At 49.0% G+C, this 14,399-nt stretch overlaps 1 protein-coding gene across 3 annotated transcripts; it reads right to left on the bottom strand.

Moving 5' to 3' along the window:
- Nucleotides 1-9,065: 9,065 nt before the first annotated feature.
- On the bottom strand, nucleotides 9,066-12,802 carry LOC125553824. 3 transcript variants are annotated; one of them, XR_007304220.1, is made up of 3 exons: nucleotides 12,418-12,802; nucleotides 10,873-10,974; nucleotides 9,066-9,350 (listed from the first exon to the last, which is right to left on the bottom strand). XR_007304220.1 is itself a non-coding variant. In XM_048717513.1 (2 exons), exons 1-2 carry the CDS (start codon nucleotides 12,761-12,763, stop codon nucleotides 9,257-9,259), a joined length of 435 nt encoding a protein of 144 aa, XP_048573470.1. In that variant the 5' UTR covers nucleotides 12,764-12,802; the 3' UTR covers nucleotides 9,066-9,256. The 3 variants fall into 3 exon arrangements, 1 of the variants encoding a protein (XP_048573470.1); XR_007304219.1 differs by lacking the exon at nucleotides 10,873-10,974; XM_048717513.1 differs by lacking the exon at nucleotides 10,873-10,974 and having other exon boundaries at nucleotides 12,423-12,802.
- Nucleotides 12,803-14,399: the final 1,597 nt, after the last annotated feature.

The following is a 14,399-nucleotide window of genomic DNA, read 5'->3' as shown; positions in this document are numbered from 1 at the left end:
GCATGGGGATTAGGAGCATTCTCATTGCAGATTGGCCCAGGGCGGTGTTGGCCATATTCCTGAGGTCCTCGAGCATGGGGGCGTGCACGCGCTTCAACGTCCGCCGCTGAAGCACTTCGTCCTTGTTCTGCCGCGCGACAGACTCGGTGTCGGTGACTCGCTGCCGAAGAGAGAGCAGCTCGGCGCGGGCGGAAGCCAGCTCAGCCTGCGGCGAGGCTAGGGTGGTTGCGGCGGCCTCCTCGCGCCGCTCCACCTCGATCAACCTGGACTTGAGGGAAGCAGTCCTATGAGCGGCCCCCGCTTCCACGAGCTTCAGTTTCAGGTCCTACCTGCTGTCGAGATACGTGCGAGCAAGGGCCACCCGGCAGTCAACCTCCTCCTAGGCCCTGGCCTCGCGCACGCTGACATCATCCTCTGCCTGAGCAACCCGGAGCTCCCTCATCTCTAGCCATTCGATTTCAAGGCTGTGCTCCATGACTTTCGGCGCCAGCACCTCCTCGCACTTCCGGATCTCTTCCTCCTCGGTGGGCGTCCCCCTCAACGCCGCAAGGGCAGCGCTGCGCTCCTCCACCTGCTGATCCAAGACAGCACTCCAGGCTTGGAGATCCCACGCGCACTTCTCCGGGGCCTCGCGACGGCGGTCAGCTTCCCGAGCCTCCTCCAGAGCTCGGGAGCAGGCCTCACGGGAGGCTGCGAGGGAAGCCTCGGCCTTCGCATTATCGAGCTAGCGCTGGTGGCGCCCGAGGTTGATGACCACCTTCAGCTTATGCCGCTCCTCCACCGGTCGAAGACCCTCGGCGACGAGGCATGCGTTCACATCCACGAGCTCTTCACCAAGCCGGTTCATCACGCCCATCGCCTCCTGGAAGAGCTTGTGGCGAACGATGCTCCTTTCTCGCACTGACCCGAGCATGCTGTTGCCCTCATCCTCCACCGCAGGGACCACGGATGGGGCCTGAAGTGGCTCGGCCCCTCTCGGCAGGGGCTGGAGGCTGTCATCCACCCATTAGTGGGGCGGGCCTCATGAGGGGCCCGAACGAGTGAACGCCCGCTGCTTGAAGAAGACCCCAGGATCGAAGACAACCAGCCACCGTCCACGACCAAGGGAGGAACCCTTGGCACGCTTGATGTGCTCCGAGCAAGGCCGCGAAGAAAAGACGGCGAAGGCGCAAGCTCAAGACACCTTGATGACGGGCCGACTCCCACGGTTGACCCCACGCCGTGGGCAGCGCACGAGCCTGCAGCGCTCAAGTTTGGCGGGGGAAACGGAGCCAAAGGGAGCTACTTCTCAGGAGATTTCGCGGCCTTGGCATAAGGGGTCCTGAGGAGACAATCGTTAGGAAGGAAAGCAACACACAAAAGATCACCAAGATGAGGTACTTACTCGTCAACCGCGATGTACTTCCTCCGTTTTAACTGCCCAAAGGTGCCGCTGCCGCAGCTCGGGGACCCCATCCTCTTGTGGAGTTCTTCAAAGTCCATGCAAAGCCAGCCGAAGTGCTAGACATGGCGGCCGACACGAGGCGCAACTAGAGAAGTGCTCGGAGGGGCAGCCTCAAAAATGCCAAGCTGATGGGAGCTATCCGGCTCTGCCTCACAGTGACTTGACAAGGCCTCAGGAGTCCCGGCCTCGGGAGATTCGGGCTGCGTCGCCCCTTCAACTGCCGCCCCATGTCAAGAGTCACGAGTCCCCGAGGTCGACGCCTCGGGAGCCTTGGGCGGCATCAGCATCTCGGCACCTTCACTATCGCCCCCAGCGGTGCTCACCCCCTGCATCCATACTTGGGGCGAGCTCGACGCCGGCGTCAAGGAGGGGGACCACAACGATGGGGTTCTCACGGGGCCCCATGAGGCCAACTGGGTGCAGCCCCCACTCGTCGAAGGAGGGCATCCGCTCCATGAATGTATGTTGTTCAAGCAGCGGTACAAAAGGCAACTCCTCCTCGGCAAGTCGTCTGGCAATGGGACGCCCGTCAGGACCTCAAGCACCATTCGCCGTGCCTCAAGGGAGAGCCCTGACTCCTGAAGTCTCATGTGGTCCAGGCTGCTGAGCAAGCCCCACATCGCCCAGCAGTGGCGCTGAAGTGGAGCGATTCGGCGCCGGACGAAGTCCTTCACCACCATAGGCGCAGTCACGCCATGGTCTTTGAGCCACCTCAACCGGAGCCAGATAGGGGCAAGACGCGGATCGGCGAGCCTCCGGTGGCACCAAGCGGAGTTAGGAATGGCGGACCCTAACGGAGATGGGAGCAGGGGGCTGAGCAGTCCGGCATCAAAAAACACCCACCGTGTCCGAAACTCGCTCGTGGATGGTGGAAGTTCGAAGTCGATCCTGTCGCCGGCCGTCGCCACCATGGCCTGAAAGCTCAGGCACCCGGAGCTCTGCCGAGGATCAATCAGGTGCAATGAGAAGAAGTGGTGAAGAAGAGCCATGGAAGGAGCAATGCCTACCATGGCCTTGCAAACAAAGGCGAAGAAGGCAAGAAGGGTCACAAATTGTGGATCAAGGTGCAGCATATGGATCTGATAATGCGCAAGCACAGCGTTGAAGAAGGCGCAGAAAGGAGGGACCAAGCCGGCCCAAAGGGCGTCGATGAAGAAGCGGACCTTAGTGGCCGCCCGGTCAATGCGAGCGCGAGATGCAGGCCAAGCCACCGTCTTTCCCCACTCATTGAAGCTGGAGGTGAGCATGGGACGCACCTTGCCCATAGCCTCATCGTTGAGCACCAGCGATCGGCCAACTGCGGGCTCGGTGGACAGGGGCGCACTAGCCGAAGACAGAGGCTTCTTCCCCTTATCTGCTTGCGTCGGCGCCATGGCGATGGGGAGAGCAGAGCTAAGGTCAGATTGGAAAGAGGAGCAGAGTCCGGGGGGGAAGTAGAGGAATTGGAGGAGAATGGCACAAGCGATGGAAGAATAACCATGTAGACCGCGGTGGCCGTCTAGCCAGGCGAGTATCAAGGCAGCATGGGCAAGCGGAGGTGCCCACGTCCAATCAACCGCCACGCATCGACCAAGACCGCAGGCTATTAGGGCCCGTGACGCCCCGCACTTGGCCTTTGGCTTCACTTCGAAGCCAAGCTCAAGCGCGCCTTGGGCCCGGGGGCTACTGTCGGCATTCTGGGAACAGGTGTCCCTAGACTTGCCTGCCTGCAGCCCACGGCGTGGCTTTGCTAGCAGGCATGGACGCCCATCTTCATCAACAAGGCATTCAAGAACTTCGCGAGGGGCCATGCCTCGCGAGGCAGACGATGCAAGACCTCCTCAGGATCGGCCTCACAACGCGGGCTCGCGAGGGGCGGAGAGATCAAGGCAAGGCAAACCCCGCGAGGTTCATGTGACGTGAGCCATGATGATCGAGACCAGGCGGGCGCTAGGCGGGCGCCAGCGCGCGCAGTGTCCTTCTTTCCCCTTTGGTGCTAATGGGGCAAGTGCAGGCACGGGGTACTGAGGCATCAAGCAAAGGTTTCCATATCGGTGCAACGAGACCAAGACCAGCAGGACGGCAAGACGGATGTCACCATGGAGCCCAAGGCGGCGTCACCACCAGAGCCTTTTGCAGGCCAAGACCACTTTTGTCAAGATAAGTTGTACTAGTTGTCCCCTTTCAAATTGGCCATTGTTGGATCCCTTCCCGCTCAATATTTGGGGAGGGGACCAGGGCCTCTATAAATAGGACTAGCCACCACCATAGCTAGGGGGGTCAGAGATAGAGAGAGACCAGAACAACCACATGTTCACCGACCACAAGAACACCTCTCCTCAGGAGGATGTTCTTCCCCTTGTACTGTTCATCCTCAACCCAAGAGGCAATCCACCACCACCACACTGGAGTAGGGTATTACACCACAATGGTGGCCCGAACTAGTATAAATCTTGTGTCCTTTGTGTTGCGAGTTTGTCGAGTTAGTTCGTAAGATCTTAGCTGAGTTAGGACGTGGATCGGTAGGGAGGAAATTTTCGCGCGCACCACAGTGTTCGAACCTTAAGGGTTTTGCCGGAACCCGTGATCCGACACTTGCCGAGGATGCCTGCGGGGCCGCATCCAGGCCCGCGTCTGCCAAAGACTCCACAGCAACTCCCATATAGCTGCCAGCTCGACCAACTGAACAGGCATCTGCGTGGCAGCGCGCGCCTCTACACCAACTCAACAAGCACCTGCGTGGTGGCATGTAGATCTTCGTGAAGGCTCCACCACCGCGCCAGCCCAGCGACCGGCCAACGTGACGCTACAATGCCTCGTCAGCTTGGACGTGCGTTGGATCCAGGCGAGGCGACGATAGCTGGGACGAGCTTCCTTGTCGTCCCCAATAAAGCGGGAGGGTCACGTGTAGCGCATTAAATGCATTTGTCCGACGGTGCCAGGGAATAGACTCAGCCCCTGTACACCTTTCCACCTCCTGTGTGCCACTATGGCAACCCCTTTTGTCTATAAAAGGAGGCCCGAGGCGTACTGGAGGGGGATTCAGATCTTTTGGACACCGCAGCTAGTTCAAGAACACAAGAACACCTCAATACGCATACAAGCAAGACTAGGGTTTTATATGTCTCCACGGCCCGAACCTGGGTAAACAATTTGTGTGCTGACCGCCAGACCCGCTCTTCGCACAACCCCACGCCCGCCAACCGTAGAAGGGATCCCAGTGACCCCATAGGTGTCGTTTCCCACCGACAAATCTATATAGTCAAACATTGTATTCACATAAGCAACAATTCTAGCAATCGATTCTATTAACCAAAGTAACCATCAAAAGCAATAAATAAACAATAATGTTCAAATAAAAACAAATGAAAATCAAAGGAAAACCTCAAAAGAAAACTTCAAGGAAAACTAGTTGAGACCAACTCACACAAATTTTATCATAATAGCACTAAATTACTCTAATAACTTTTCTACAGCAAAGAAATTATAATACTAATAAAACAACAGAAAGTAATTTAATAAATAATTAACTAACAAAAAGAGCTAATTTAACATCTATTATAACTATATAGTTAACACTAAACCACAATATCAACCAAAACAATACCTTAATATAATACTAAATAACTATAAAACGGAATTGTTCCTTTTTGACAAAAACAAAAACTAACTACAATAAAGAGGCAAAAATAATTACTTTAAAAAGAATAAAACTATTTCTATTAACTAAAACTATGAGCTATGCAACCAAAAACAAAAACAATAGCTAAATACTAATAATTAATTATAAAAATTCATCTACTGATGTCTAACAAAAATATATAACAACATGTAAAAAGTTACAAAAAGAATTAACTCAAAAAAACACTAATTATATGACTGAAACAGCTACATAAGCAAAACAGTACTGTTTTTGCAATAAACCTAATTTAAAATAAACTAAAAATAAATCGGTATTTGCTAATGGATAGACAAAACAATAACAAAACAACACCAAAAGGAATCAATCAAAAATCCATTATAGAATTCAAACTAGATCCAAAACCTTCTTTGAAGCATATTTGAAATAACTCAAATTTAAACTATTCAATTTTGAAATACAAATGCATTAGCGTAAACTTCAAGAAATTTTGAGTCTAATAAAAAAAGAATCACTCAATTTGGATTTAAAACATAAAATTTACAAGCAATCTAAAAACAGAACTATTTCTGTTTTTAAAACAGAAACTGAAAAAAACAAAAGAGCTACGGGCCGATCAACCGTGGCAGTGTTGTCAGGTGGCGACCTCTGAGTGGCTGCGGCTGTCTCTTGTGGTGGGTGGCCGCTGCTTAGCGGTTTCGGCAGTAGCGGTTGAAGGAAAAATAACCTAGCGCGACGTGTCGTGCTGCGACTGGCCGATGAGTGTTCGCTGCCTGGCTAATTGAACGAACGACCGCAATATAGAAGATAACGGTTCAAAAAAACTGGACCTAGATCTAATCTCAGCGATTCATTTCAGATCGGACGGACGAGGGGGAGCGACGGCTTACCGCGCTGGTAGGCGTCAACGTCGCCGGAGAAGGAGGTCGTGGCGGCTCGGGCGTGGTCGTGGCACCTTCTCCGGTGGTCCTCTGGGGTGGGTGCAAGGTCAGAGAGAAGCGGCATGAGTTAGCAAAGCCGATGGTGGTGACAGAGTTCGCTTTTGGTGTCGAAATGGCGCGGGGCGAGACGGTGGAGCTGCGACGTCTCCAGCGAACTTCGGAAGATATGGGGAGCTTGGTCCCTTGCGCTTCTACGAGAGAGAAAAGCTCAGGGAGATGCGCTGCGTCGAGGCAGAGCCAATAGAGAAGAGGAGGGACTCGGGGAACCTTCGGCGTCGACCAAACCGACCAGCGACAGAATCTTTCGGGCGAGAACTCATGCGAGATCGATCGGGCGCTCTAGGGTATGGGAGCTGGCGGTTTTGCAAAAATTGGCAGAGGAGAGAGAGAGCATTATTTATAGGAAGGAGGGCATGTGCAAGGGTCAAGGATCGGATCAAACATGCGGGATTCAATTTGAGGCATAGTTCGTGAACAACACGAAAGGGAGAGGGTAGGGAGATGACGAGCGGGTCCCGCGTGTAGTGACTTCGAGGGAGAGACAAAGAGATCAGGCGCGTGAGGCGATAACGGTTCAGATGAGGGGAGGTTGCTAGGCCAGCCTAACGTGTAGATGGTTCGAGGGGAAGAGAGAGAGAGAGAAGGAGAGGTGGGGCCTCGGTGGCTTCGGCTAGTTTTTTTATAAATAGAGAATAAAACTAATACAAAAAGTGAATAAATAAAAATTATAAAGAGACATATAATATATCAAAATGTTTAGAAAAATAAATCCTAAAACATGAACATATTTTCAGAGACAAATAAAATCCACAAAAATTCAAGAAAGTCAAACAATGCTAGTGTTGCAATAAAACACAATAAAAATTATTTTTCAAAATACCAAAATGATTTCCAATTTATTTTCTCCTAATTTTCCATTGAAGGGAATCATTTTGCCCTTATTTCCATTTATTTATTTTGAGGAGAAAAATAATTGGAATAAAAGCCCAATAACTCCTAAATGGTTTGGAATTTGAATTTCAAACCACTTCCAAAACTTTCCTATTTTTCCTCATGGCCAAAATATTTCAAATGCCTCTGATTATATGAAGTGGCATATTAAATTCTATCATTTGAATAACTTTCAGAGAATTTGAATTTTGGAAATTCAAATAACTTCAAAATGACTTTCCCAGTGATTCTTTGAAACTTCCAACTCTCTTTCTTCAAATATGAAGAAGTCATTTTATCTTCTCTCATGGAACTCACTGAGTTGCTTAAAGTTTCTGAATTTTAAATATTTTCAAATGGAATTCAAATCATTTAAAAAACCCTTTTCATTTCAAATGGAAGAAGTCATGCCATCTTCACTGTAGGGTTTTGTGTTTGAATTGAATTTGAATTCTTTGAGATCAAAATGCAAGGTCGAAAGTTTGGAAAAATCATTTCATTCCCTGTCATTCAACTTTCAAAAGGTTCCAAATTCCACTCAATTTCACACAATCAACCACACAACAAACAAACAACCAATCAAAACTATTTATTTAATATAACACTCCAAAATTTAGAATTTTGGGACGTTACAAACTAGCACACTTAAAATGAATGTTGTCCTCGTGATTCAAAGAGTCTAGCAAGAAGAGGTTAGGGCCTTGGAGTATTCTTGAAAGTTTCATTGATCGTTGCAACGGTCTGGGCTGCTACCGCACTTAGAAGCATGGTTACGGTTCCATCAACACTTATGTCTTTCTTCTCATATTCTATGGAATAACTCCTTCACTAAGGCACTTACGGTAGGGGCATATCCTTTTCCTCAAACTCGTGTCCTTTCATCTTGGTGAGGCTCTTCCGAGACTGGTTCTCCTTAGCTGATAGATCTATTGCCAATACTAAACAACTGCCAAAATCTCATGGTGGTCAATCATTATTGGTTTCTCCTACAGGAAAATGGGTCTAGGCTGAATCTCACCATATAACCTATGTTCACATCGTCGTCTCTCTACTATGGGTAAGTCACTCTAGATTTATCATTCCAAATAGCAAGAGTGAATGATACGAGTAAGTCGGTATGGTGATCAATCCATTCCACACCCAGATCATTACTCTATATAAGGTTTAGCGAATCTCGCATTTATAACACTCGGGCATTCTCTCAAGCATTACAGAATTTCTCTTGTCGACAAACCGAGCTTGGATATATCCATTAATTCTGCAAGCTGAACAAAACATCTATCGTTCTTCACAACTTTCAGGGTTTTCATAACCTCCTAAGAAAGGTTTGTTGATCAAATCGTAGTCTTTCCAAAATTTCTTATTCCAGTGGGTACCTATCCTTATTAATTCCTGGGCATGTGGGTTATGGCCCACTTTTCAACACTAGTACAACTTTAACTCATCATTTTGAGTTATATTGTTCCACCTCCTTTAAATCCAATAGTACTCCATTTCCTTCATAGCCTTGGGGTAACCAACAAAACTTAGAACTACACTCTGTGGAATACTTTTTTTCAAGTGTTCTCATAGGATACTACCACCCTTAAAACGAAATTCACAGTCATCCATAAACCATATTTCTCATATCCTCGAATCTGGTCCGAAATCTTTGTTCATAGAATAAAAACTCATACAACATATGAAATCATAACACATTAACTATATTGATTCATGAATTCATTACAATCTCTGAGACATCCATCACATAATTCAACTCATTGTACTCATGAAAATAAATTTTCTTCCTACTACAATTACTACCAATATCAAAATTCCAACTACTCAGCTCCAGCTTTCATCTTGTCGGGACATTTAGTAGCATAATGTCCGTCTTCCTTGCCACGAAAACAAATAAATTCCGATAAGTCTTTGGGCTTCTTGGAGATGGTGTCTTCTCTTTGGGTTCTTGGCTTCTTCTCCGGCTTCTTTTTCGGACACATATTGGTATAGTGACCTAAGGTCTTGCACTTGAAACATGTGATATTGTGACGCCCCTGATTTGACCGTACACTAATCATACACGCAAATGTGTACGATCAAGATCAAGGACTCACGGAAATATATCCCAACACAACTCTCAACACAAATAAAAATAATACAAGATTTATATTACAAGCCATGGGCCTCGAGGACTCGAATACATCAGCTCGAATAAACAAGAGTCAGCGGAAGCATCAATATCTGAGTACAGACATAGATTAGACAAGTCTGCCTTAACAAGACTAGCACAAAAGCAACATCGATCGAAAAGGCAAGGCCTCCTGCCTGGGAGCCTCCTAACTACTCCTGGTCATCGGCGGTCTCCACGTAGTAGTAGACACGCTCGGTGTAGTAGTAGTCGACTGGGTGGCATCTGGCTCCTGGGATCCACCATCTGATCGCAACAACCGGAAAGAATAAAGAAGGGGAAAAGAGGAAGCAAAGCAACCGTGAGTACTCATACAAAGTACTCGCAAGCAAGGATCTACACTACATATGCAACATTATCAAAGGAAGGCTATATATGTGGACTGGACTGCAGAAAAGCTAGAATAGAGGGGAGAAGCTAGTCCTATCGAAGAGTAGCATCTTTTGGAAACCACCATCTTGTAGCAATAGGAGGGAGTAGAGTAGCATAAAGTAAAGTAGTAGTAGTGTCATCAACCTCGGCCAGAGATCCCTTCTCGACTCTCTGTGAGAAAGCAATCCCAGAGCCATACTATCCATTTCTCATCTCAAGTATCCAGTTCTAGTTGTATCGACCGAGATACAACTCCAAGTGTCCGTTATCGTAGGACAGGCTATCCATAGATGTTTTCTTCCCTGCAGGGGTGCACCAACTTACCCACCACGCTCGATTAACTCCGGCCGGACACACTTTCCTGGGTCATGCCCGGCCTCGGCCAAACAATACGCCGCAACCCGACCTAGGCTTAATAGAGAGGTCAGCATGCTGGACTAAGCCTATGCCCCCAGGGGTCATGGGCCATCTCCCCAGGAACTCCTACACGTTGCGTACACGGCCGGTGAGCAGACCTAGCTACCTCGTTAAACAAGACAGGAGCTTACGCAGTCCTACACGGCGTGCGCCGCACAATCGCTGGCATCTATTAAGCTTCAGCTGATGTATACGACAGAACACCCATACTATGCCCATGTGATGGTTAGTGCTACCAGGCCAGAGGCCCCTCGGATCAAATATCCAAACCGTTAGTGTGTTGGTAGTGCGGTCACGAGCAGAGACTCATGAAAGATGTGACCCCGTTGCCCCGTCTCGAGTACTTGCGGCAAGGGCTAAGAATGCCCGGCCATGCCTCGTAAGTATGTCGCGGGCACCTTCCGGGTCAACCCGACTCCACATCACTCGCAATTAAGCTCGCGCGGGTACCCCTCAGGGCCGACCCGTGTTTAGTAACATGGTTCAGTGTAAAGTCATAGTAACCATAGTAACTGTGTGTCTAACACCAAGGGAAACCCTGAGGAACCACCCTCAGTGGATTCCACTCGATGTAATAATCAAGGTGAACATAAGAGGAACCACCCTCGAGGTTCACACTTGAGGAGTTGCACGACAGAGTCATATCAGAAGTGGTTAAGGAGGAAATCACCCTCGATGACGACAACCGAATAGCTACACTACAGAGATCTCATCAGGAGTAACTATGCAGAGTCGTACAACTAGGGGGGTGATGTGCGGTGTCGGGGCCTGGACGTCGATCACGTTGGTCAAGACATCGAACATAAAGCGGGGCAACAATGACAAGGTGGGGGTCATTGATGGATCACTAACCAACCTATACTAAGCAGTTTAGGATAAGCAGGAAGGTAACAAAAACAAGCTATGCATCAGAGTAGGATCATACAGAAAGCAGTAGCAGTTCTATTGCAAGCATGAGAAGGAAAGAAATGGGCGATACCGGAATGCTCAATGGGGGTTTGCTTGCCTAGAAGCTCTGCTGAAAAGGAAGAAGTGTCGTCGTCGATTTAGTCGATCACAGGGGGAGCATCAGTCTCGGGGTCTACCGGAGAGAAGAGGGGGAAGAAAGATTAAATAAAGAGCAAACAAGGCATCACAAGGCATGACATGGCAATACACGGTGCTAGAGGTGAACTAACGCGGTACTACACGTTGAAGACGGAGAGGGAAAACATCCAAAGGGGTTTTCCTGGTGTTAGACATTCTTCGGGCAGATGAAAGAGAGGGGAAAGTTCCATGTTCAGAATCCTAGGGCATGTGACAGATGAACGGATCCCGCATTCGGATTCTTTGCATTTTTCTGAGCAACTTCCATGTAGAAAACATTTTCATCCGAGCTACGGATTATTTTATATGACTTTCTAAAGTTTAAAGGATTTTTTAATTTATTTAATTCGAATTATAAAGTGTGAAATGTTTTTTTGACTCAGCAGGGGGCTAGTCACACTCAATGACATGTGGGGTCAAGGAGCTGGGTTGACTCAGTCAACACCTTTACTAGCAACCAATGAACATTGCGTTGGGCCCTACTTGTCATTGGCACAAACTATTAATTAGGCTTTTAAATAAAAGGGGCCGCATGTCATCTGTGCATAGACTATTCTAGCAATTAATTAACACCAAGTAGTACTTAATCTAAGCAAGGGTCGGCCACTACTCCGGCCACGTGCACGACGGACACACACAACACACACAAGTTAGTAGGCTAGGAGTTATTAACATAAGATGTCATTTTGTGATTTTTGTAGGATTTAATCTTTTCATCACAAGGATTTGGTGGATAAAATGGAGTTTGTCATGTATACTTTCTACTCATATTATTTTTAGGCCTGTTTGTAGTTGTTTAACCGCTGATCAGAGGCTGTCAAGAGGGTTAATCATTGTGGAAATAGGAAAGCTAGCAAGTAGTAACTACAGTAGCATTCAGTAGCACATTCAGCAGAGCAGCAAGAGCATGCACATGAGATGGGCACGGGGTGCGGCGGAGGCAGGCGGCGCGGGGTTGGCACGAGCGTGGGTGGCAGTCAGCGGGTGACAGGGCAGCGGTGACTGGCGACGGTGTGGCCGGCAAGGGCAGACGCGGTACGAAACTGGCAGTGGCGCGAAGCGGCAGCAACAAGAAGCAGAAGTAGCGGCTCGCAACAGCAGTAGGCTGGTGCGCGAGGCGCGACGGACGCGCGTACATGCGGGCGTGTGCGATAGCGGAGCTCCTGGCGCGGCGGGCAGGGCACACCGGCGCGGCTACGGGGGGTCACGGGCGGAGCGGCGAGCTGCGGATGTAGCATAGAAAGGTGGAGGATGCAGCAGCAGTGGTAGCAAGAGGCTGTGCCAGCGAAAGCAGCAGCAAGCAACATCGGGTGGTCGTGGGCGTGCGGCGGTTGCGGTTGTGGTTCAACACGCGCGGGCGCACGACAGCGAGGCACGGCGGAGACGGTGGCCTACGGCGTCCAAATCGAAAGGGGGAGAGGGGGTTTTGGAAGAGGACCTCACAGCGAGCTCGGGTGCGCAGACGAGGAAGCCGGGGGTGGACCGAAGCGGTGGGAATCAACGTCGGCAGCCGGAGATGTACACGACGACGAAGACGGCGATGGCGAGCGCACGAGCCACGTCGGCTTGAGATGATGCCCGATACGGACGAAGCCGATGGCCGCGGTCCTCTTGGACGTCCTCCCGCGCGAAGGCGACGACGATGGCCGCGATGATGATGATGGCACGACGACGGTAGCTTCGGGTGTGTGCGAGGGAGCGAGCAACGGCGCGAGAGGGGGAAGTAGTTGCGGCCAGGGTTCAACCGGGGGAGAGAGGAGGGGCTTGGGTGCCCTTGTAGCCATCGGGAAGGCGGGGGATGGCCGCCACGCACGACATGGCCGGTGGATAGGCGCCACGATCCCCTGTCTCCCTGTAGCAGGTTGAAGGAGAAGGGAGGTGGGCTGGGCCGGCCATTTGGCTAGTTGGGCCAAAGTGCAAGTAGAATAGGCCCTTCTCTTTTTATTTATATTTTATTTACTGTTTTCGATTTTAGCTACTGTTTTCTATTTAATTGCAAGACTAAATGAGTTTTGTTTGATATGAGACTTGTCACATAAATCAAACACATTATTTGTAGGAGTCACAAAAAGTTTGAGGCAAAAAGGAGTGTTCTAACCCTTTTTAGAAATTGAAAAGGACAAATTAAATTGCTGCTAGGCCACTAAATAATTTCCAGGGGCACTTTGGGAAACCAATAGAGGTTGGTTCCAACATGAAAAATATCCAGGGACTATTTTCCACACTTTGAAAATTTTAGTTTTCATGTTATACAAAATTGAATTTTTGACTTTATTTGAATTTGAGTTTGAACTAAGATTTGGATCAAGCGAGGATTAGCAACAGTAATGTGATGACATGGCATCATTAGCAGAGAATTACTATAGCTTAATTATCCAGGCGTCACAATTGTCCTCCACCACAAGAAATCTCGTCCCGAGATTTAAAGGGTGGAGTAAGGGGGAAAGACTCGGGAAGGACGGAACTCAACACAAGATAGGTACCTAGGGGCTATCTCAATGAACGTGGCATAGAGGCATCTCTCAAGTTGGAATTCAAGAAAGTCATTGAAAGCAAGGTAAGAAGGTGCAATAATAAGATTTAAGCGGGTAGGCAATCGTTCGTTGCCTGAAACAGAGGGTGAAATGGGTTCAGAGCAATGGGAATAAGTATTGCGAGAAAACAATTTTAGAAAACTGGGATGTACAAGAGAGTCAGGTTTCGATCCTGTGGAACTATGGGTTATGGGCCCACCATGTGGGTTAACAGTAGGAAGGCGCTAATCAATTTGCACGGTCATGATAGCAAGGCAGGTCAGAGTATCGCATGTCAGTTATGCCGACAACAACATTGGTACCAAGGGCGAGGGATGAAGAGAACCATTTTCTTGCTCATTAAGACGAGGCGGACCAATAGGCAAAGTTCTCGTCCATCGGTGGCTACCGGAATGTCATAAACAATAGTAACAAGGTCTTACTGACAGAGTTTGTACACCGAGGTGTTACATAAGCAGGGAATTATCACTACTCAGGTATGTCAGGTTACAAGAAAGGTTAAAAAATCAATGGAAAAGGAAGTGTAGACTCGAACCAGTTATCGGTGTTCTCAAGTGCCTAACAACTTAGAACCTGTGGAAAATTTGAATCAGCGAGAAATAATAGTTGATGAAGAACTCATAAGTTATGTAGTTCTGTCATATTCTCGAGATACTAGAGGGTAATACTCGAAGGTAGATCAAAGTAGAGGTTGGACAGGTGAAAAGATCTGCAGAAGACTAGCACTTTGTCGGCGTTCTGGAACGGGGGTCCCCAGACTTGCCTTCCAGCGGCCTGCGGCGTGGCTCAAGTGGGGGCCCAGCACAGCCCATCTTCATCAGCTCAAGCTCAACACCCTCGCGAGGGTCCAAGCCTCGTGGGGCGGACGACGGGAAGCTTCCTCAGA

This window comes from Triticum urartu, chromosome 4 (genome assembly GCF_003073215.2).
Source record: "Triticum urartu cultivar G1812 chromosome 4, Tu2.1, whole genome shotgun sequence".
Lineage (NCBI taxonomy): Eukaryota > Viridiplantae > Streptophyta > Magnoliopsida > Poales > Poaceae > Triticum > Triticum urartu.
Note: the sequence above shows the minus strand (reverse complement) of the source record. Positions and strands in the feature narration are given on the sequence as shown.

What these genes read in the sequence shown, in the direction of transcription:
- LOC125553824 (XM_048717513.1), bottom strand. Translation starts at nt 12,763, where the DNA reads ATGGCTACAAGGGCACCCAAGCCCCTCCTCTCTCCCCCGGTTGAACCC. An exon ending in TCTGCGCACCCGAGCTCGCT is followed by an intron (nt 9,351 to 12,422) that starts GTGAGGTCCTCT and finishes TGTTGCGATCAG; the next exon opens with ATGGTGGATCCCAGGAGCCA.